At 46.0% G+C, this 21560-nt stretch overlaps 1 protein-coding gene across 3 annotated transcripts in view; it reads left to right on the plus strand.

The window, feature by feature from the left end:
- FRY (FRY microtubule binding protein) overlaps positions 1-21560 on the plus strand; it is a 286799-nt gene that overhangs the window by 193704 nt on the left and 71535 nt on the right. For all 3 annotated transcript variants that reach the window (XM_023524124.1, XM_023524123.1, XM_023524125.1), the window contains 11 exons: positions 293-417; positions 2469-2526; positions 3367-3458; positions 3723-3895; positions 5461-5621; positions 6795-6905; positions 9352-9506; positions 16153-16252; positions 16517-16688; positions 20635-20891; positions 21315-21461. In XM_023524124.1, the coding sequence (XP_023379892.1) occupies positions 293-417; positions 2469-2526; positions 3367-3458; positions 3723-3895; positions 5461-5621; positions 6795-6905; positions 9352-9506; positions 16153-16252; positions 16517-16688; positions 20635-20891; positions 21315-21461 (1551 nt within the window). The remainder of the gene's footprint in view (positions 1-292; positions 418-2468; positions 2527-3366; positions 3459-3722; positions 3896-5460; positions 5622-6794; positions 6906-9351; positions 9507-16152; positions 16253-16516; positions 16689-20634; positions 20892-21314; positions 21462-21560) is intronic.

The raw sequence follows: 21560 nt of genomic DNA on the forward strand, positions 1-21560 counted from the left end.
CTCACCAAGTAGTCCCCTTGAAACCACGCCTTTGACTAACTTGTCTTGTTAAAGATGGTTTTGTAGATTTGTGTTTTAAGTATATTTTTATAATAAGAGCATTCTTTAAAATGTGTGTCACAGGGAAGATGCATTCATAGTGTGCGTTAAAATGTATGGGTCGTGCTCTTTTTCCCGAAACGATGTCAGTGCCTCGAGATGTGGTTCAGAACTTTTAAAAGTGTCATAATGCATCCTCGGAAGCGTCCGTTGTCATGTGACCTCTTTTTCACTTTTAATCCACTCGTTTCAGGCCATAGGCACCCCGTCGGTGGGAGTTCTCTTAAAGCAGTTGGTGCCTTTGATGAGACTAGAGGGCATCGAGATCACAGAGTCCTTAGTTTTAGGATTTGGACGAACGAATTCTCTCGTTTTCAGGTACGGGGGTCTTAATGGGTTGTTGTCAGTTGACACGCGTGGCTGCTGTCGTGGTGCCCGTTTTTACCGCGAGCCTGAGTTTGCTGCTGGCACGTGCCTGCGGCGTTGGGCTTGCCGCCACTTCCTTCTGTCCTCTGGCCGGCGTGCAGGGAGCCAGCACTGCCCGCAGCTGCCTCGCGTCCATTTCACTCTCGGTCATTGCCACTTAGACAGTGCCGCTCGCTTGCAAGCTTTGTTTTTTATATCGTTTATTAAGGAAGATATTGGGCGTCAACGCCCGGTTAACCAGACCGTTCAGAGGGTCTCAGGTCAGAGTAGGGAGCGTGTGTGCTCATCAGCTGTTTAGGCAGCAGGCTCTCGGAGATTGAGAACTGGTGGGACTCCTTCAGGGGGGATCGGTCACACTGCCATGTGCCCTGATAGACCCGTCAGTCTCACTTTCTGGATTCCTTGCTCATGTCACACCTCTGATCAAAATGCCTTTCCATCTGAGGCAGTGTCAACACCCTTTCAAAGAATCATCAGGAAACGGTAGTTTGGGCCGCCTCTGATGACTTTAAGCAGGAAAGCCTAGAAGGACAAATGAAATCTTACAGTTTTTCGTGCAGACATAAAAGGGAAAGCTCCAAGCATCTGTGAGAAACCCTACTGAAAAATAAAGATTAATGAGACGTCTGAGAAGCAACCGAAAAAGATCAGTTACGTTATTCACGTATAGAGCCAGACACCGTCCTTAAAAAGAGTAATTGTGAGTTCTGACGATATCAGTGCCACTTAACCAGAGTTTTACTACTTATCAATAAGTTAAGACAAAGCATCATATACAAACAAGAACAGTTCCCAGATGACCGAGTTCATTCCCAAAGAACCTGAGGCTCTTTTGCATATGTCACCCTCTTAAAATTCCTCAGGGGGAATGACTTCTGCCACTTGCAAGCCCGTAGATCTGGGCCTCAGTTCCCTCCCCTTTAAAACTGTCATCATCAATAAAGTGTCTCTCTCTAATAAAGAAAAAAAATGGTATAATTATAGAACCTGGCTCAGATTTATCGAGAGGAAAAATACACAAAAATATCAATATAAGCAGTAAACATTCAGGACATGGTTGCTGTTAGATGGAGGAGACCATTAATATTATTCCCATGTCTTTGGTGAAGAAATTCTAGCATGCATTTTGGAGGAACCTGAAATGGGACACGGGCCTTCTGTCCCTCGGTGCAGGACGCCACCAAGCTCGCCTTCCTGTCCTGGGGTTTCCCGCGAGGGTGATTTCTAATAACACAAAATATCCTGCCAAAAAAAAAAATAATAATAATAAGGTTTCAGACATGGAGCAGACTCTAGATAAAATACATACCAACAGTCTAGAGCTCATCATTTTGTTTTGGAGCTATCAGGGACGTGAGGTATATACATGTAACATGAGACACATATTGATATGATTAGGCCTTAATTTTTGCCACACAAGAGGGAAGATTTGGATGAGAAGCTCACTATTATAGGACTCGCCGTATTTGCATGTGTCATATAGCTCAAATACAGGAATCTCTAATGAAGTTTTAAAAAGGCTTCATTTTAAAATCAGCTTTAAGTTAGTCCCCTGAGCACAGGTCCCCAAGGCGGCACCTTGGGATTGCACCTGTGTCTTGCGCCCTAATTATACTGAATATTTCTTCTGTGCTGCCACTCAGTTTTATTTACCTTCAGTCCCTCAGCCTACAATAAAGTGCTTTGAATTTAGTAAGCACTTGCTAAAATATGGTTTAATTGTTCAGATAGGATCTTGCCAGAGAGGTTTCTGAAACATAAATCAAGTCGACACATACGTACTGAGCCAAAATTATGTTCGTACCACTGAAGTCAGAACCTATCATACGAAGTGTAGGCCAGTACCTGCTTCCAACGTGGTTGGGAAATAGAAAGGCCAGAGAGATTCTGATGTTAGACGCAAACTGATAAAAGCTAACGACTTAGGGCTGAATAGATTAATAAGATGACAAGTTTGGTGTCAACGATAACGAATTTCAAGTGCTGGCCTTTTTCCTCCGTAGAGAATTGGTAGAAGAACTTCATCCATTAATGAAAGAAGCTCTGGAACGGAGACCAGAGGTAAGATTTTGAATTTAAATCATTTCATGCCCTGGTTTGTTTGGACAGTGCTGAGAGTTTAAATCTTACCTAATGGTTTCTCCTAAGGAATATTTTAACTTGTGGTGTTTTCATTATTTTTCAGTGTTTGAGTATTTCGTATAATATGGTTCCTACTTTAAAAGATTTCAGGTCCTAAACTTACAAAAGCACAACAACCCGAATAGTCACATATATGTTAGGATAGGACATTCTTTTGCGGGAGGGTCTGAGTTCACTGAATTTCGTTTTTTTTTTTTTAGTTCGTTTGCTTGTTTTCTACAAGGAGTTGGATGGTCAAGAATATTATTTGTTTTGTCTCTCACATGAACTATTTTCCTCAACATTATCTTCCCCAAAGTGAACTCTGAAAAAGATAAACTTATAATGTAGCAGGATCAAAAATAAAAAAGAATAAGACCAAAGAAGAGCTTCCCATACAGTAGGTCAGATCCAAGAAGTAACAAAAATCGAGCAGTTCGAGGAAGAACACGTGAGCTCTGTGACCCGAATCGGTGGGCATGTCGGTGTCCTCTGTGCCCGTCACTTGTTCCGGGTACTCCAGTCTTCCCGCGGACGCTGGAGGTGTCTGGGAGATGAGGCTCGTTCCAAACATGTCCACCTTATAAATATTGTGGGCTCCTTCATGAAATTTCTCTTACAGCAAGCGTTTCCTCTAAGGATCAGGAAGAAAGAAAAATGCATTTTGTCTTTCGTGTTTAGAAAAAGACCAGATTAGGCCCTTCTCAAATCCACTTTCCTAAAGCAGAATTCACATGGTTTCACCCACGTCTCTAAGTGCTGTCCCCTCTTTCCGCACAGAACAAAAAACGCCGAGAACGACGGGACTTGTTAAGACTGCAGCTACTCCGAATATTTGAGCTCCTGGCTGACGCCGGCGTAATAAGTGACAGGTAGGGTGAAAACTCTCCTGAGCTGATCTCTGTTCACCTGGTCTCTTCTTTCTCTTTTTTAAAAAATATATTACCTGTAACTTTTACTCAGAAAAATCCGGGAAAGCTTTTGTGTTTTTTTTTTCATGTTCTATTTACACTGTATATAGGTCAAGAACAAATTTAGTGTGTGAGTTCTGACCGTGAGAACTCATTTTCCATGAAGCACATACCACGTTGACACAAAGACCGAGCATCTAAAAGTTTCATTTTTTTTTGTTCCAGCACAAACGGAGCCTTAGAACGGGACACTCTGGCCCTCGGAGCTTTGTTCTTAGAATATGTGGACCTGACCCGCATGCTGCTGGAAGCCGAAAACGATAAAGAAGTTGAAATTCTCAAAGATATCCGGGCACATTTTAGCGCCATGGTCGCCAACTTGATTCAGTGCGTCCCAGGTACAGTCACACATCGCTGCGGGTCACCTTCGTGCTTGGAGCACCATTTGTTTCTCTGGACCGTGCATGTCCTTTTCAGTGCCCCTGGCCTGGGTGTGGGTCTGCGGTGGGATCACCGATTTGTCTCGAAACACTTGGACAGGCACGTGGGAACGGATAGTGGTAATTCAGCCCAGAGTCAGAAAGGGAGCGATAGGAATTAAGTTCGGCTTTGTGTTTGTCGAGATTTCTGTTCTTTGCTTTGGTTCCCACCTGAAGATCAACCTATGGGTTTCTGCAGGAAGGACAGGATTCAGAGGCAGCGTTCACAGATGAGCGTCCTCATTGTGCTCATCTGTAAACATGATTTAAAGTCTGTCCTGGCTGACATAAGTATTGCGACCCCAGCCTTTTTTTGTTTCATTTGCATGAAATGTGTTTGTCCATCCCTTTGCTGACAGTCTGTGTGGATCTCTCGTAGGCAGCATATGTGAGGGGCTTGTTTTCTTATCCATTCAGCCAACCCATTTTTTGATTGGAACATTTAATCCATTTTTATTCGAATATGTAGATTTATAGTTAGATATGATGGACACGTTATTGCCACTTTATCGATTGTTTTCTGATTGTTTTTGTAGTTTTCTGATTGTTTTTGTAGTTTTCTTCGTTCTTTATCCTCTTGCCCTCTCTTGTACGTTGGTGACTTTCTGTAGTGTTGCGTTTGGGTTCCTTTCTCTATTTCTTGTGTATCGCATAGATTTTTTGGTGAGTGGTCACCATTCGATTCATATTTACCTAGCTGTAGTTACAGCAGTCTGTTCTAAGTCGATGGTCACTTATGTTAGAACACATTCTAAAGTCATTACAATTTTTACTCCTCCCCACCACGTTTACATTTTCCTCATTATTTATTACGCGTTTTACAAAATCTGTGACCAGCTCTTCACTCTATCTAAACACATCACATAGACTTCTACATCACCTAATAGAAGCGTAGAGAATAAAAACATCTGGTCAGTCTGGTGTGAAAATGAATGCCTGTCATTAAAACTTTTGACATAAGGACAAAGAGATGCAACTCGACCGTTTCTCTTTTGTTGTTATCTTGATGTTGCGTAACCAGCCCTCCTCACCTCCAATGGCCCCAAATTGAGACGTGAGTTGACCCTCTTGAGTTAGAGCGAGTTCGTTTGAACCAGCCTGTGTGTAGCGCGTCACAGTGCTTCCGGAGACCGGCAGCCGCTGTCATGGGAACACTGTCTGTGTCAGTGATAGCTGAGTGGAAGGCGCTGCGAGTTTTCTGGACGTTGATTAGAAAACAGCGTCTGTGAGTCCATCTCCCGCGTCTCCTTCCCACGGAATGAGGCGCTAGGGACTGCAGTGTGAGCAGGTGGAGGGTCCACACTTAGAAAGACGATTCCACTTGACTTTGGAAATACACGTTTCTTTATCTAAAGAACACTGGAGTTAGGAAGTGATAGTACTCCTTTTCCCCAAACTTAAAAATCACGTATAATCGTGGCATAAACTGTAGTCACTGTATTTTTCAGTCTCGTAGACTCTGAACTCGGCGTTTTTCCCTCTAGTTCACCACCGGAGATTTCTCTTCCCCCAGCAAAGCCTGAGGCACCATCTTTTCATCTTGTTTAGCCAGTGGGCGGGGCCCTTCAGCGTCATGTTCACGCCCCTGGACCGGTACAGCGACCGGAATCACCAGATCACCAGATACCAGTACTGCGCCTTGAAGGTAGGTCGCCTTTGCCTCAGGAAGGGCACCTGGTCTCCTTCCTTAAGCTGACACATGCCGTAAATAAGGTGCAAACAAATAAGATGGTATGTGATAAAATATAAGTGCAAAATATCACACAAACGCGTATAAACCAATAAGCTGACTTTAAAAGTTCCAAAGCTACACACATAAACGTAGAGTTACTACGTATAACTATGTAAATGTTCCAACTGGGCTTATAATTTCAAAACATCAAGCTTTTCCAAACTCCCACTTTTACCTGGCGTTTCTCCTATGTCAGAACCACACGTGTTTGCTAGAAGGGCGAATGCTTTGAGGAGCTGCCTTGCCAATTCTAAAAAAATTAGATATGTGTGTGTGTTTCATATGACTATGAAACCTGTTCAAAATCTGCCAGGAGCCACATTCACTTTTGAGCCTCCTACCCTAGAAGACCCCAGAAATCAATTTCCGTACTACTGGGATTGTTCAAGGAGTCAGAAGCGTGATTCCTTACAGCCTGGTTTCCTTTGGAAAATTAACTGCGCATCAGCTCTGTCACAAACACCAGAAGTCGCTGACTCCCGGGCTGACTCTCACCTCGTGGAACAGTTTAAACCACGGCTCCGATGGCCTTCTGGGCCTGCCAGCTGCCATGTTAGTCGAGGTCTTCCCTCCCCTTCCATTTCCTCCTGCCCCACCGCCAAGGAACTAAAGTTCATATTCTTCCTTTTCTTTATCTTTGATTCCAAATCACATTTATTTCCATGCGTTGAATAGTTCGGCAATTTAGTACGTTATTCAAATATTTGTCAAGTTTGTCAGTTCAGTTCATAGTCATATCTGTCAGCAAAGCAAAATTTGGAAAGCTGTGTTTGTCTTCGAAGCCGAACTCATTCACTCGAAATCACTGAAGGTAAGTTTGTTTTAAATACTGGGAAATGGTCATTTGGTTTTGAATATCGCACTCTTTCATCATAAAGATTTGTTATAATCATAAAATTACATGTTCACAAAGTGAAATTTATGGGTTTAACTCTTCTCAAAAGAGCCAAAATTGGGAATCGTATTTTTTTATTGAATCTCCTAAGGAGTTTCAAGTCTTGTGGAAACGAAGGCTGTAAAAGACCCTTAGCATTTGCAGTCAGCGCCTGCCGTGAGATCATCCTGGCTTTTGTGTTCTGTCATCAGGCGATGTCAGCGGTGCTGTGCTGTGGCCCCGTGTTCGACAACGTGGGTCTTTCCCCAGACGGCTACCTGTATAAGTGGCTTGACAACATCCTCGCCTGTCAGGATTTACGCGTGAGTAGCAGCCATGGACATGGCATTGAATGTCTAGGGCGTTCTGCCTCCACTGGGTTCCTGGGGAGTCTGAGCACTGCCCACAGCACTGTCTCGTCCCACATCGGCCAGAGGACTATAGGTTTAGCTGTTGTTCACATCACTGTTATGCATCAGGATAAAAATCACAATCACATTTTCCAAAATTGACCAGAAACTGGGCCATAAAGCAAGTCTTCACAAAGTTCAAATGATTGAAATGACACAGACACTCTCCTGTAATCACAGTGAAATTAAGCTAGTCATCAATAACACAAAAAGATCATTAAGACACGTTCTTCCAGATAACTCGTAAGTCAAAGAATCAGTAACAAAAGAAACTGAAAAAATATTTTTAACCGAAGAATAATGAAAACACTACATGTAAACTTGTGGGTTGTAAATAAAGTCTTGCTGAGCGTGAAATGTATAGTCTTAAATTCACATATTAGACAGGAAAAAAAAGGCTGATAATCAGCGACCTAAGCATTCATCTCAAGATGTTAGAAAAACAATAACATCAAACTCAAAAAAAGTACAGTGAAGGAAGTAATAGAGATAAGAGCAGAAATTAATGAAAGAGAATCAATCAAAATGAATATTTAAACCAAAAGTTCAATTTGTTAAAAGACTGATAAAATGGGTAAATCCGTGGCAAGTCTCTGATGAGGAAAGACAGAGAGAAGGCACAAGTCACCAACATCAGAAATGCAAAGGGACGTCAGCACAGATGCTACAAATATTTAAAACAAAAGAGAACATATGACCATCTTTATGCCAATAAACTTGAAAATTTAGGTAAAACAGACAAATTCCTAGAAAAACACAGTACAAGAAGAAAGGAAAATCTCAATAGTCAAATAAGTAATAAAGAACTTTAATCTGTAATTAAAAGTCTTCTCACAAAGAAAACTTTAGGACCAGAAGGCTTTACTGATGAATTCAGCATTTCAGGAACAAATTGCATTGATTTAATACAAACCCTTAAAGAGAAAACAGCTCAATAGGAAGAATATCCCAACATATTTTAGGAGACCAGCCTAAGCTTGCTACTAAAACCTGGCAAAGATTTAACAAGAAATAAAATTAAAAGGCAATTTCATTCATGAGCATAGAGACAAAAACTTTAAACAAAATATTAAAAAACTGAATCCAGTAATATATTTTTTAAAATCTTGATTCATCATAATCACGTTGGGATTATTCAAGAGCTGCAAGATTGGTTGAATATTCAAATATCCATCAGTTCATTAGTGTATTAACTATGATGATAGAATCTCAAAAAGGATATATCATATGATCATCTCATTGGACGCAGAAAAAGCATTTAATATAATTCTACATTAATTTACGAGAGAAACTCCTAACAAAACTGAGAATAAAAAAGAACTTTCTTAGTTTGATAAAGGGTGTCTTTAAAAAATTGTATAGCAAATATCATGCTTAGTAGTGAATTTGGAAAGTGTTCCCTGAGATTTAAATGACCGAGGAAACCTTCTTTCACCCCCTCTGCCAACATTATACTGAAGATCCTAGCTCAAGCATTAGGACAGAGCAAGCTATCAGGAATGAAAAAAAAAGACAGTAGATTGCAGATCAAAATATGAAAGCCGAAAAACTAAAGTTTCTAGAAAATAAAACAGGAGGATCTCTTAAGCCCCTTGGCGAACTAGGTGGATGGTGTCTGGCCGTCCAGTTAGAATATGGTTCCAACTGGGCCCACACCCTGTAGTAAAACAACAAACAGGTTAGAAGTTTTCCTTCTCCACCTGGTCGCAACTGGCAGGACGGTGGACGGAGTCAGGAGAAGGCAGGAAACTTATTTTCTAAGGGGAACGTAGCCTCCGGGCACGTGGCTTCTCCCGGACAAATATGACAGTGGCTTCAGGACCTGGTTAAGCATCCTATGAATTCTATCTACTATGCTGATATTTTGATATGAAAATCTCTGATTAAGAATTTATTCATGCTGTATTTTTTAAAGTTTGCCGGCTAAGTTTTACACACACTATTTGGCAATCAAGCCTCAGAAACATATTCCCTCTGATTTTTTTCCTTAAAAGACTTTACCTACACAAAGGCTCTCCTTTTGTATATTGAATTTTTTTTTCCAAATACATGTATTTTTCAGAAATATTTTAAATGCAAAGACTAAACATCGCCCAAGTCTTCGCCACCTTTCCAGAGTTAAAAGTCGAGCAGGAGTAGACGCGAGATGACACACTTACAGGCAGTCCAGATGAGTTTATACATCTCAGTTTTAATTGCAACACCGCACCCTCTTAGGAAAACGTGGGGTGGGGACGAACCGGGATGCACGCTCCGTGCCCGCTTGTACCCTGTCTGACGTGGGCCAAGCTTGCTTGGCGTCCCTCTCCCGAATAGCCTTTCATTAAACACAGATAACTGCTTGCCTCCACATACTCAGGTTCATCAGCTGGGTTGCGAGGTTGTCGTCTTGCTGCTGGAACTCAATCCCGACCAAATAAACCTTTTCAACTGGGCCATCGACCGGTGCTACACGGGATCCTACCAGCTCGCATCCGGCTGCTTCAAAGCCATAGCAACGGTGTGCGGAAGCAGGTACGGGGCCCCACAGGCGGCAGGCGGTTGCAGGTACAATGAGATCGCTCTTCGGGGTACGAAGCGTTGAGAGCCAACTGTTTTTTGCGATTACCCGAGCAGAGTAAATGCTGTGGCACTGCAAAATGGCCTGCATGTCCCCGGCAGGTTGCCTGCACTCTGTTTAAGAGTGCAGCTATGTTGATGGTTCAGGTTCTCCCAGAGAGTGGCTTGTCGTCCGTCATAGCTCCCTTCCCTTTAGATGCCTGGAGATTCACAGTGAAGCATCAGAGCGGGATTTGAAAGTGGTCAAGAAGATATGTTAAAGGACTGTCTAGAAATGCTTGTGACAGATGTGAACTTTAGGCCCTTCTGCCATCTTGAGACCAAACTAAACCCAAGAGGCAGCCTAAAAATGCTAAATCCTCCTAGTCCGAAGCTTCAGGAAGGAAGGAAAGGAAAGAAGATATGTCATGCCAGGTTCCACAGATTACACTGTGAAAGCCACCACCCTTGTAATGTAAAATAGTCATTTAGCAGAGTCTTCCGGCACTATAATTTATCGAGTGAGATAATTTCATAGCTAAGGGACAAGGGTTAAACTTTTGCATAAACAGTTGCATTAAACTTTTCCCAAGAAAGAGCCGACGTATTAGATAGAACTTGGAAAAAGGAAGCTGAAGTTCGTTTCTGAAATACAGATTGTTGATTTTCCTTTTCAATTAAATGTTGCATTTTAAATGGCTGTCTTAAGCTACGGGATGAAGGGAATCAGAATGAATTATCTTAAAATTCCAACCTATTATGGTTCTGAATTAACAAGAATACAATTTTAGAAGATATTTACTTTCGGTAAACATAAAAACAAACATGCTATTTAGAGATGAGTTTCTTTAAAATTTTTATCTTTTTTAAAGATAGTAGATAACATTTCATGTCTAAAGCTTTCATTTTCCATGTTAGAGGTAGAGTTTTATCATGTACTTTAATCTCCAAAAAAGTGATAGCATATTATATAATATAAAGCGTCCAATTCTTGCTGTCATTTTATTTTTTTGTTGTTAGCATTATGAAAGAATATTTCGACCTGTAGGATATTACCAAAATAACTTTTTTTTTTTTGGCAAAAATCTCTTTTCCAGAGTGTTTTTTTCAGACGTTTTGACATGTAAGAATAAATTTCTGTTCACATGACACTTTGATTTTAAAAAATATATTTGGAATCTATGACTTGGACCATAGATTCCTCTGACAAAAATAAGAATAATAAGAATTTTCTCTCTTCACTGCCCTTTGTCCAGTGACCTTGCTTTGAACTATCCTAGCCAAATGCATTTCCTTGCACAACTGTCTCATCAAATGCTCCATTGCATTCCTCTGAATAATTCTAGGTATTTTCTCTCGGGAAGCACAAATAAATGCTCTGAGAATTTAGTAGTGGAGTCTCAGTGATATCACCCGTCGCCAAAAATATAAAACCCTCTATTTTTAGAGTAGATTTTTAGAGATACCACCCTAACCTATTTTGGTTTCTTAGACAAATATGGCATATCAAGTTACACCCATGACACTCATTTTTCTGAAGGGAGGTTAGAGGGCCATGGCTGTGACCTGTCTGCCAGCACTTCCGTCATTTCTCACCACAGGGCACGGTCAGAATCTAACATCTCAGCTGCGGCCTAAATTTGCTCTCTTTTCCCATGAATTCTCAGACTGTGTTGTCTAGACAAGCCTCGGGTTTGTTTGAACAATCTCGGCACTTATGTTTTCAGTACTGTTTTTCAAAAGCAATTCTGACGTTTTAGCTGTTGCTTTTTTTGTTTCCTGCATGTTTGCTTCTGAAAGACACCTAAATAGATATCTTATGAAATAATGTGTTCCCGAAAAGTCATACATAAACTGAACCATATTTTAAATTTCTCAAACAAGTTCTCTGTACAGTCACTCCTATGACAAGTCATTTTTTGAAGGGAAGAATCCTTCTTACGATTCCTGCTTCCTTTTTAAGTAGAAACGCTCATAAGTTGGATTATTTTATAGAAATATGACAGTTCATAAACAGATTCATTTATTAAGGAACCATTTATAATCGACTCGAAAATACCTAAAAGGTTGAACATTTCGAAAGATAATCTTATTGACCGAAATTTCTACCTTTAGTTTTAGAAGATGAAATTAGCCGTTTTTGGATATCAATTAATACAGCAATCCTTATAGTCATCATTTCATGGGAAAATGGTTCTCTACATTCTTGTTTTTGGTTTCTTTTACTTGGATGATGAACTGTGGGGAGAGGGGATGTACGTGCTGGTCTTCAGTTAACTCTGTAACCATCACTATATGATATGATATGATCGGCGATACTGAGAGATTCAGAAGTGAAAGTGGACCTTGACTAAGACCAGAGGAAGCGAGGATAAAAGCAGAAAGTAATGGCAGAACCAGTAATATTAATTTTGAAGAATTTTTATGAAATACGTTTTACACTTGGTTAAGAGCTGTTCAGTGCAGCTCGGTACTGTAATTGAGCATGAAGGAAAATAGCTCACCTGTTAGATAGCATTAGTTCAAGTAATATTTGGCTCCTGTGTACAATCTTATAAATTCTCCCTCCACCCCAGATTATATCAGTACAGAGCAGATAAGGAATAAGAGATGAAATGGCCTTCCAAGGTTGTAAATCAAGGTAAATAGCACCCTCAATATCGGAAGTATAGGCCATTTCCAGGCACTAGCTTAACTCACCAGACTTCACATCTAATCATTTAAGGTTCCCTTGTTTTCACTCTTACCCTCCCAAATGCTACTAAGATACGTTTGATAGATGTTTCAGATTTACCTATAAAATCAAAATTTTAACTTTTGATGACTTTTGCTGAGTTTGTATTTGTTGTCATTGTTTGTTTGTTTTGCCTTATGCTAGCTCACTATAAATCTTTCCTAATTTCTATCGGGCCAAGCAAACTTGAATTCTTAAAAATGAATGCCCCACCTCTCAAGGGAATAGCACCTAGCTCTTTCCAAGGAAGACACGCAAAGCTTCTGACTCAGGAATCCCAGCATCAGCCCCTCCCTGGTGGTGGTGGTTAGCCTCACCTGGTCCACGCCGCCTGGAGGACCGCGGCAGAGCAGGGACCTGGAGTTGGGGCTCTGGAAGCCGCTGTCCCGAGTTTGCGTTCTAGCCCTGCCTCTGATCAACCCTGTGTGCTCCAGACCACGTTACTGCAGATGCTCACTCATTGGCAAACGGGGGTGATAATGGGGTTGGGGCAAGGGTCGAATGAAACTCGTTTCTTGATCTGAGGCCTAGCGCCCAGTAAGCACCTTGTAAACACTTTATTTGCTAGCCGTTAGAAGTTAAAAGCTACAAAGTAATACCCCCATCAACTAGTAAGATCTGTTTCTCTCGAGAATGCCTCGAAGTTATCCTGAAATTTGTCATTTGGTTCCAAAGACAGCAGAGCTATGGGTATTTCTCAGATTCTTCAAAAATCTCCTCTTCTGGAATGAAAAAGAAAAGTGTTATTTCTCGTTCATTGAATCACACCCGCCTTTCACATTTATTTTACCATTTGAGTTTTATTCTTTATGATCACAGCTGCCTTATTCACCTTTGACCCTTCCAAGGCCTGTGTTGAATAATTAAATGCTGAAGGCGTAAGATTCTGTTTCCAAGCCTATTTTACACGTCTGAGTTCAGACGATTTCTTTGTGCTCTCTTGCTCATTTGAGGTCTTTCTCATTTTCCTTCTCTGGGTCTCTTTCGTTTTCCGTAACTCTGTTATTCTTCTCGATGTTTTCACATCGATTCCATAGCTTATTCTTCAGCGACCAATGGAACACCCTCGTTACACGGTCAAGTACACGGCCTCGGGTAAGAGTGGCTTTGTCCTTTTCCTGCTTCTAAATCCCCAGTGATCCAGCAGCATTTTCCCGTGTTCTTCTCTGTGTAAACAGATACGAATTAAATTCCAATGTCAGAGACAGAGCTGTAGGGGAGGCCCTCTGCCACTGTAGGGCACAGAAGGATACGTCCCCTCTCTTGTCACAGCAGAAAGGCCTATTTCCAGATACTGCAACTCAGAAGGGTTCCAGCGTGGACTGGCTGTCACCTGTTGTGGCGTGGGCTGCCTAGGACCCATGCAGGTGAAAGCGTGACTGCTTTGGAGTCTGACACATCCAGGACAGAGGCCAGGCTATGTGACCTGGGCAAGCGCTGACTTCCCTAAGCCTCACAGGCTCATGAAGATTAAGTCACAGATCTAAGTCAAGACCTCGGCACGGTGACGGGCGCATCGTAACATAAATGTCACCTGCCCTTCACCCACCTCTCCACCACCATCGTCTGGGGCCTGTCGGGCACAGCCACCTCACGCTTTTTTGTTCATTTAAAAATGCAAGTCTAGAAAAGGAACCACTTTGCAAATTAGCGAAGCCGTTTAGGAGGGCAATAGGCTGCCCCTACCAAAATCTCAAATGTGCCCTTTGACCCTGCATGACCCCTTCTAGAGTCTCTTCTAAGGAAGTAGTTGCTCATTTGGTGTTGCGGTATTAACATTGTGAAAAATGAAATTAGCCAAGCTTGGATGCTCGGGGCATGGCTTCTGAGATGAAGCTTCGCGTGTAGGGAATGTGTCAGTAAATGCCCGCCCACGGGGTCAGCATCTACAGGGACGTGAAAGAAATCGGACAGAGTGGAGGGACAAACACTCCACCCGTGGGGGCTGCTGCGGGGACGTAGGTGTGACCTTGGCTGAAGGCAGTCCCCCAGAGCGGGGACCAGCCAGCACTGCCGGCCTCGGCGTTGCAGTTAGAGAGTCGGGAACCTGGGGCCTGGAAGGGGCGTGAGCCTCACTGTTCAGTGAAAACTCCAGTCACCAAACGTCGCAGGCGGGTCACATGATCACATTTCTGTTTAAAATCCTGCGTATTGGGAGAGAGTTGCTTAGATGCACACATCTATCTGTGCATACACCCAGGGCTGGAACACACAGCAGAATGCTGACAGTGGCTGCCTCTTGGGTGGGAAACAGCAGTTGGGGGGCAGGAAGAGAGGAGGGGGCACCTCCACATGTCGGTCTGTACACCTACCTCCGGGCCGGCCATGCGCGTGAACTGTCTTCAGATGATTCTTCTGGCCTCGCCTGTTTCTTTTAAAAGCAAAATGTGTTCGTGAATTACTAGCATCATAACGAATTGAATGTGAGTAATATCGAAAATGAAAGCAAAGTCCTTTTACCTGAGCCTGACGGAGGCTGGCTGCGCGCTGTCTGCGAGCCGAGAGCGGGCATTCTGCAGCGGCTTCCTGGCGGAGCTGCCTGCGGCCCACAAAGGACGCACAACGATGCGGCTGTCACCTCCAAGCCGCCTCTGCTTTCCGAAGCTCGCCTCGAAGTAAATCAGCCACCTTCTCCCCGTAGGCCGTTCACTAATGGTTTACCTCACCAGGTTTCCTGTTTATGACCTCTTTTCCGCTGTAGAAAATGCGTACAGGAAAAAGATGTCATCTTTAAAGAGTGTCACATAGCAAGGAAAAAATGGATTTGCGTCCGTCTTCCCTGATGATACCCGGATTGCCGCATAATTCATTCTCCACGTCCCTATTCCCCGCTAGCTCCCACACGCGCAGTAACCAAAGCCTGCCGACTCTGTCCTTGTTTTTCAGATCTGTCCCCTCTCTGTGTTCCTACTGTCCCTGCCCTAATTCATGCCCTCACCTGTTCCCACCTCAGTCATTGTCACAGCTTCCAGTGTCGACCTCCTACGGTCCATTCTCCACACAGCAGCCAGGCTGAATCTCCGAAGCCTGTGTCATTTGCTCACGCCCCACCGCAAATCCTGGGGGATCTTTACGACGCCAAGGTGAAGGCCACAGCCTGGTCCCCTGAGCACACCCACCGCCCTCGCCCCAGCTCCTCCTGCGCCTCTCACTCAGAGAGTCTCTCCTTTCCTAGAAGGCATCCATCCTGCCATTTCATAATTGTTTAAAATGTTCTTCTCTCTGCCCAGAATGCTCCCCATCCTCCCCATTCCACAGCCATGCCGATGTCTCCTGGGGCTCGAGGCTCAGTTTACGTGTCTGTCCCTTGGAAAACCTTTCCTACCCTACCTATGAATTGGGGTCCCTCATGGGGGGCCTGCAACATGCTGTGGATACTGCCACCTCAGCTCCCACCACAACTAGGCTGTGGGTTTTTGTCCCGCTGACTGCACTGCAGGCACCCTTGGAAGGACCAGCCACACTCACTCAGAGTAATAAGAACTTTGCAGGTGTCCCTGGCACGCGTTTGGTACTTAGTAAATGTAGATGGAGCGAACGAAAATATTAAGTCAGTGAGCAAGTGGGAAATATAGGCATGTCGGCTAAATGCTGTCCTTTCTCATACTTGGTTTTCATTAAAGTCGATATGCAATAGATTTTTTGTATGTTCCTCTCTCCGGGTGTGACGATATTCACTTTTAAACAAAAATAAAGCTGCTTTCTTTTTCTTTTTTTTTTTTACTGATAAAAAGCAAAAGAATAAGGTAAAAAAAAAAAAAAAGCCAAAGGAGGCTGGGGATGTCGTTAATGAGTGTAGCTGAGTCAATGTGCCATCTAGAATTTTGGGAGGTAGTTATCAGGACTACTAGCCAGGTGGTCTTATAAACTCTGTTGCTGTTGTTTTAGGAACTATCCCTTCGACATCGTGACACTGCTAAACCTCGTCCTCTTCAAGGCCTCCGACACCAACAGAGAGACCTATGAACTCTCCATGCAGCTCATGCAGGCACGTGCCCCTTGCTGGCGTAGAGGCCTCCACCCTCGGGCACAGGAAATAGAGATGGGGGTTGATCCTGCCTCGCTGTGTGCTGATGGCGTTTGTTTCTGCAAATCGCCGCGAACGTAGGAATTAACCGCTGTTCCCCCTTGAACGCTGCTGCATTTAAGTGTGCGCTCGCTAGTAGTTACTCTGAAACGTTATTAAATACAGACGCTCCTGAGACAGCTGTGCGTTTCTCACGCCGTTTCCCACTCTCCTGCCTCCTTACAGATCCTTGAAGCGAAGCTTTTTGTTTACTCGAAGAAAGTAGCCGAACAAAGGCCTGGCAGCATCCTCTACGGAACCCACGGCCCGTTGCCACCCCTGTACAGCGTGTCGCTAGCCCTCCTGTCGTGCGACCTGGCCAGGATGTACCCCGAGCTCACGCTCCCGCTCTTCTCAGGTACGTGCGGTGGCGGCGGTGACACGGTGGCCGCTTCTGCTCCGATTCGTCTTGCCCGTTACCTCCCAGGGTCATTTTAGAGTCACAGTTATTGATGCGAAATGCGTGGACCAAAATTGCTGTGGGCTAAGTCCGGATACTTATGAAAGTAAATTCCAGAACATCTTTCAATGAAAAAATATGCGGATGTTTATCTAAACCAGTGTTTAAATAGGTGTAAACACGGGACAGATACAGGATGCCTGGGTTAACCGTGTTTCTCCGTGCGTCATCTGCGTAAGTACGGGCGGTAGAGCCGCTGATACTTCTGACCGCTGCGGGGCGTTTGTTGGAGGTGGCGGTGATGGTGTTTCGTAGCTTGTATATATGTTGCTACATGTATAAATTGTTGAGAGTTTGGTATTTGTCACATTTTTGCAAGTAATCTTTGGGAAGAATGTTTGTGAAAATCCATTTTTAGTCAATTGACATAGTGCCTAAGCTCACATGGTACCTTGCAGAGAGCCTGACTATGGTCTCTTGAATTCGTCTTTTCCCTCTGCGTCTACACTGCCTTTGTCTGGATCCTCGTTGCCCCGTCCCCATCTCTGACACCCCCTGGCTGCCATCCACCCGCCACACAAAACCGAATATGCATAGCACTTCCCAACTCACCTCTCTGCCCCGTTGTCCTAAAAATAATCGCTGATCATACAGCTCTCATCCCTTGAGCGGTTCAGGTGTGCCAGGCCCTATGCCAAGCACTTCGTATACATTTCACGTGTCACCGAATCTCACAACCCCATGGGTTCGAAGTCAAGTAGCCGGGTCTGTCGCTGGCCCTGCGACGCGCTAGCTGTCGGACCACGGGCGAGTCACAGAGCCTGCAAACTGCTTCCTTATCTGCAGCAGTAACTACCTCACAGGGCGTGAGGATTGAAATGAGCTCATAAATACCAAGCGACTAGCCTAGCCCTGGTGAGGGACGGCCACCGCCAGCACCGCCACCACACTCATCATTCCGTGTCACAGACAAGCAGCTGAGGCTTCGAAGTGGTCGGTGATCAGCTCAAGACCATACAGTCAGGACTAAAGCCAGCCATCTTGCTCCAAAGCCTATCCTATAAAGTCGACATCTGTTACCTGTAAGATACCTCCTCTTCCAAACCAGCTTTCTACCTTTCATCTCAGATCTCTACTCCAATCTCACGTGACCTCTTCCCAACATGCCCGGCCCTCTGATAGACCCTTCTGCTGGCCCTGTTCCCCTTCTCCCTGACTGCCAGGCTTCCTTACGATCTGATTTAAAACCTCTTTATACTATGAAAAAGCGCTCCATCTCTCTGAGACAGCTAGCGTTCGTCACGTCCTTGCATTGTGCCTGAAACAGTGGGGGAACTCAGGAGAAGCCTTTTGATAAGTTCTTTTATTGGAAAACTGAAATTTATTTTTATTTGCTTCAACCAAGAGTCCAGTGCCCCCTCTGTGCCAGGCACTCAGAAAACAGGTGGATAAAGCAGTCTCGAAGGTTCACAGTCTAGTAATGAAGACAGATGCGGAACTGTACATTGTGATACCATGCAGGAAGCGCCATGAGTAAATAAAGCACGTTCTGTGTACGAGAGGGGAGATGAGGGAGTGACCCATCACTGGGCCCGGAATGTCAGGAGGAACTTCTCAGAGTTGATGTGCGAGCTGCGGTTTGAAAGCAGAGTAGGAATTTGCAAAGCAGACAGGCAGGTGACGTTACAGCCAGCAGGCAGGTAGGCACTGAGGACCCATGACAGACATACGCGTCAGCTTGGAAGTGTGACGTCACAGGTGCACACGAGAGGTTACGCAGCGGTCTGTGTGGCTAACACAGCTCGCACGGGGACGGGGGAAAGTCAGGGGCAGACGGGAGCAGCCGTCAACCTCGGAAAGAAGGCCTCGTGGTGTTCCCTGAGGAGGTCGTAGGCTGGTGATCTCTGGGTCCTCCTGGAAATCCCTCAGGACGGGGAGGGCGTCCGTGCAAGCCGCTTGGGTTTCAAAAGCCGCCGACTGTTTCAAACAAGAAAAGAGAGGACGGGCTCAGAGGTCCGGGCGAAGCGGGAGCAGGAGCTGGCTGGACACTGAGCGCAGGCACGAGCTGGGCATCCGTATGTGGGCACACCGGGGCCCAGGGAAGGCTGGCACCAGGGACTCATGGAAGAAGAGAGGGCTTAGAACCATGGGGACAGAAGAGATCACAAATGAAAAGGGAACCTGGGCTCCTGGCTGCTGAGGGTGGGAACGGGGACGGGCAGAGGAGCAGTGAGGGCCTGGGGGTTGCGTGTGGAGAGAAAGGGGGAGCCTGGACAGTGGTCGCCTGGAGAAAGGAATTTCAGAGGAGGGAGCCAGAGGGCCACTGTCAGGAGACCCCAGAAGGCGGGGTCTAACCTCACAGTGCATTGGGAACTCAGTAGTTGCCATGGAGACATAGCAGCAGCCGCCAGATCTCTGCGGTTTGGCTGGGAGAGGCAGGGCTACGGGGTGCGCAGAGTGGAGGATGCTCGTGAGCGTGAGCGAGCGCGGTGGTGTGAGCTGGTGTGAGCGGGTCTGCCAGCTGAGAGGCCGGAGCTGGTGCAGGCGCATCTGGCCACAGGGAGAGGAAATGACACTGGGAAGGAAGCGCCTCTGGTGAGTGGCAGGCGGGTCCGAGTGAGCTTCCTTCCAGACTAACCCTTGGGTTATTTTCATTTATGACGAATACCTTCTTTAAATTAGCGTAAAAGAATAAAGTTATACCGGGCCCCTAGCTTTCATTTTTACTGCCATAAAAGTGCCCCAAATGTCACTCGCTACCTTGCCCCAGAGTTGCCCGTCGACACAGCTCATCTCCGAGCCCCCTGCTCAGGGCTGGGAGCCACGACCTCCTTCCGCCCGCTGTCCCCATGGCACCCAGCACCTGCAACTGGCCCCATGTGCTAGAATGACGACTGTCTGGCTGTATAAGCATCTGAACATGTGTCGTCAGAGTCCGTACCGTCAGTCATTGCACCCAGAAAGTTTGGCAATTAGGTGCATTTTGAAATTATGACCTACGTGAAACCCGACAGCCCAACACTCTCTGATTCCTGTGGCAAGCATTAAATGTACAATGTTCTTCAAAATAAAAAATTGTGATTTTAGGAAAAGGGCCCGATCAGTTCAAGCCGTGCTTTCAGGGCCCAGAAAATGTCCTTGGTATGATACCTGGCGTCTGTGTTGTGTTGTACGGGGGCCACGTGCTCCCTGCAGAGGCCATCGTGGTGAGCGACCGGGCAGGACGCAGGTGTGGCTGCGGACTCGGTTATGTCGTGGACAAGGCGCAGTCCTGGCGGTCCAGATCTGCACACTGCCACCCAGGGTGCACGCACTGGGCAGGCTCTCCCACAGGCTCACGCCTCTCTTGTGACAGGCAGCCATGCGTGGAGGATGCTCCGTAAGATGCCAGTGTCTTACGATGTGGAGAGACAGTTGTCCCTGTCACAGGAGTCCTAACCACTGCTGTGCCGGGCCCTGGGCCAAGCACATTCTGTACACTGAGTCTTTAGTCCTCGCAAGAGCCCATTGTGGGGCCCTGGCAGCCCCATTTGGCAGAGGGGGAGACTGAGGACAGTGAGGTGGAGTAGCTGACCCCGAGTTGCTGCAGCTGGTAGTCAGGGGACTGGACCCGATCACGTGCCCACCGACCTCCAGCCCCTCGCATCGTCCACTCCAGTAGGCCTTCTCTGCCAGCGTGGACGTGAGCTTGGCAGCTACCCGCTTCCCCGCCATGCTCTTGGTGACGTGAAGTGACAGGCTCGAGGACAAGCCTCGCTCAATGTTAAGGTTCTGCGGCCTCGGGGGCCTGCCGCGTGTGAACGTGCCCTGTGAGCCGCGGGCCCGCATGCTCTGTCCCCGGCGTTCGTGCTCCAGTTCCTCCTGAGCCATGACATGTGGCCGCGGGCCTCTGCCTTCTCTTTAGAGGTCAGCCAGCGGTTCCCCACGACGCACCCCAGCGGGCGGCAGATCATGCTCACCTACCTGCTGCCCTGGCTGCACAACATCGAGCTGGTGGACAGCCGGCTCCTGCTCCCAGGCTCGAGCCCCAGCAGCCCGGAGGACGACGGCAAGGACCGGGAAGGGGATGTGACCGCTGCTCGGGGGCTGAGAGGGACCGGCTGGGGCTCCCCAGAAGCCACGGCCCTCGTCCTGAATAACCTCATGTACATGACGGCCAAGGTACCGTCCCCACGACCCTGCCACTTCATCCCGGGAGACCCTGCTTCACCAACCCCCAGGCTGCGAAGCCTGGGACGGTGGCATCTATTGTTTAAAACCACGCAATTATGGGAGAGGGGGCTGGCAGCGCACAACAATGCGACTGTCCTTAGTGCCACCGCCTCTGCACTTAGAAACGGTGAAGGTGGTAAACTTTGCCATGGGCATTATTTTACAGTAATGATAAAAATAAGGCTAACGTATTTAATGCCACGAATAAGTGCGCTTTCAGTGGCTGAAAGTGGCATCTCCCTGGTGGATGGCGTGTTGCCACCGCCTCGTGCTCGTGAGATAGCCAGGACCCTGAACCCTGAACTGAGCATTCTGTGGCCTCGCGTTTCCCCCACGTGCGTCCTGGGCCGCTTTCTCTCTTGTCTGTCGCAGTACGGGGACGAGGTTCCTGGGCCGGAAATGGAAAACGCTTGGAACGCGCTGGCCAACAACGAGAAATGGAGCAACAACCTGAGGGTCACCTTACAGTTCCTCATCAGCCTGTGCGGGGTTAGCAGTGACACACTCCTCTTGCCCTACGTAAGTGTCCCTTGGGCTCTCGGCTGTCGTTATTCCCATTGGCGGCTCCATCTGCAATCTTCAAGTCACAGTGTGCTCTTTGCCCCACATAAAATAGAC

The sequence above is a fragment of the Pteropus vampyrus genome, unplaced genomic scaffold, assembly GCF_000151845.1.
Source record: "Pteropus vampyrus isolate Shadow unplaced genomic scaffold, Pvam_2.0 Scaffold447, whole genome shotgun sequence".
NCBI classification, from domain to species: Eukaryota; Metazoa; Chordata; class Mammalia; order Chiroptera; family Pteropodidae; genus Pteropus; species Pteropus vampyrus.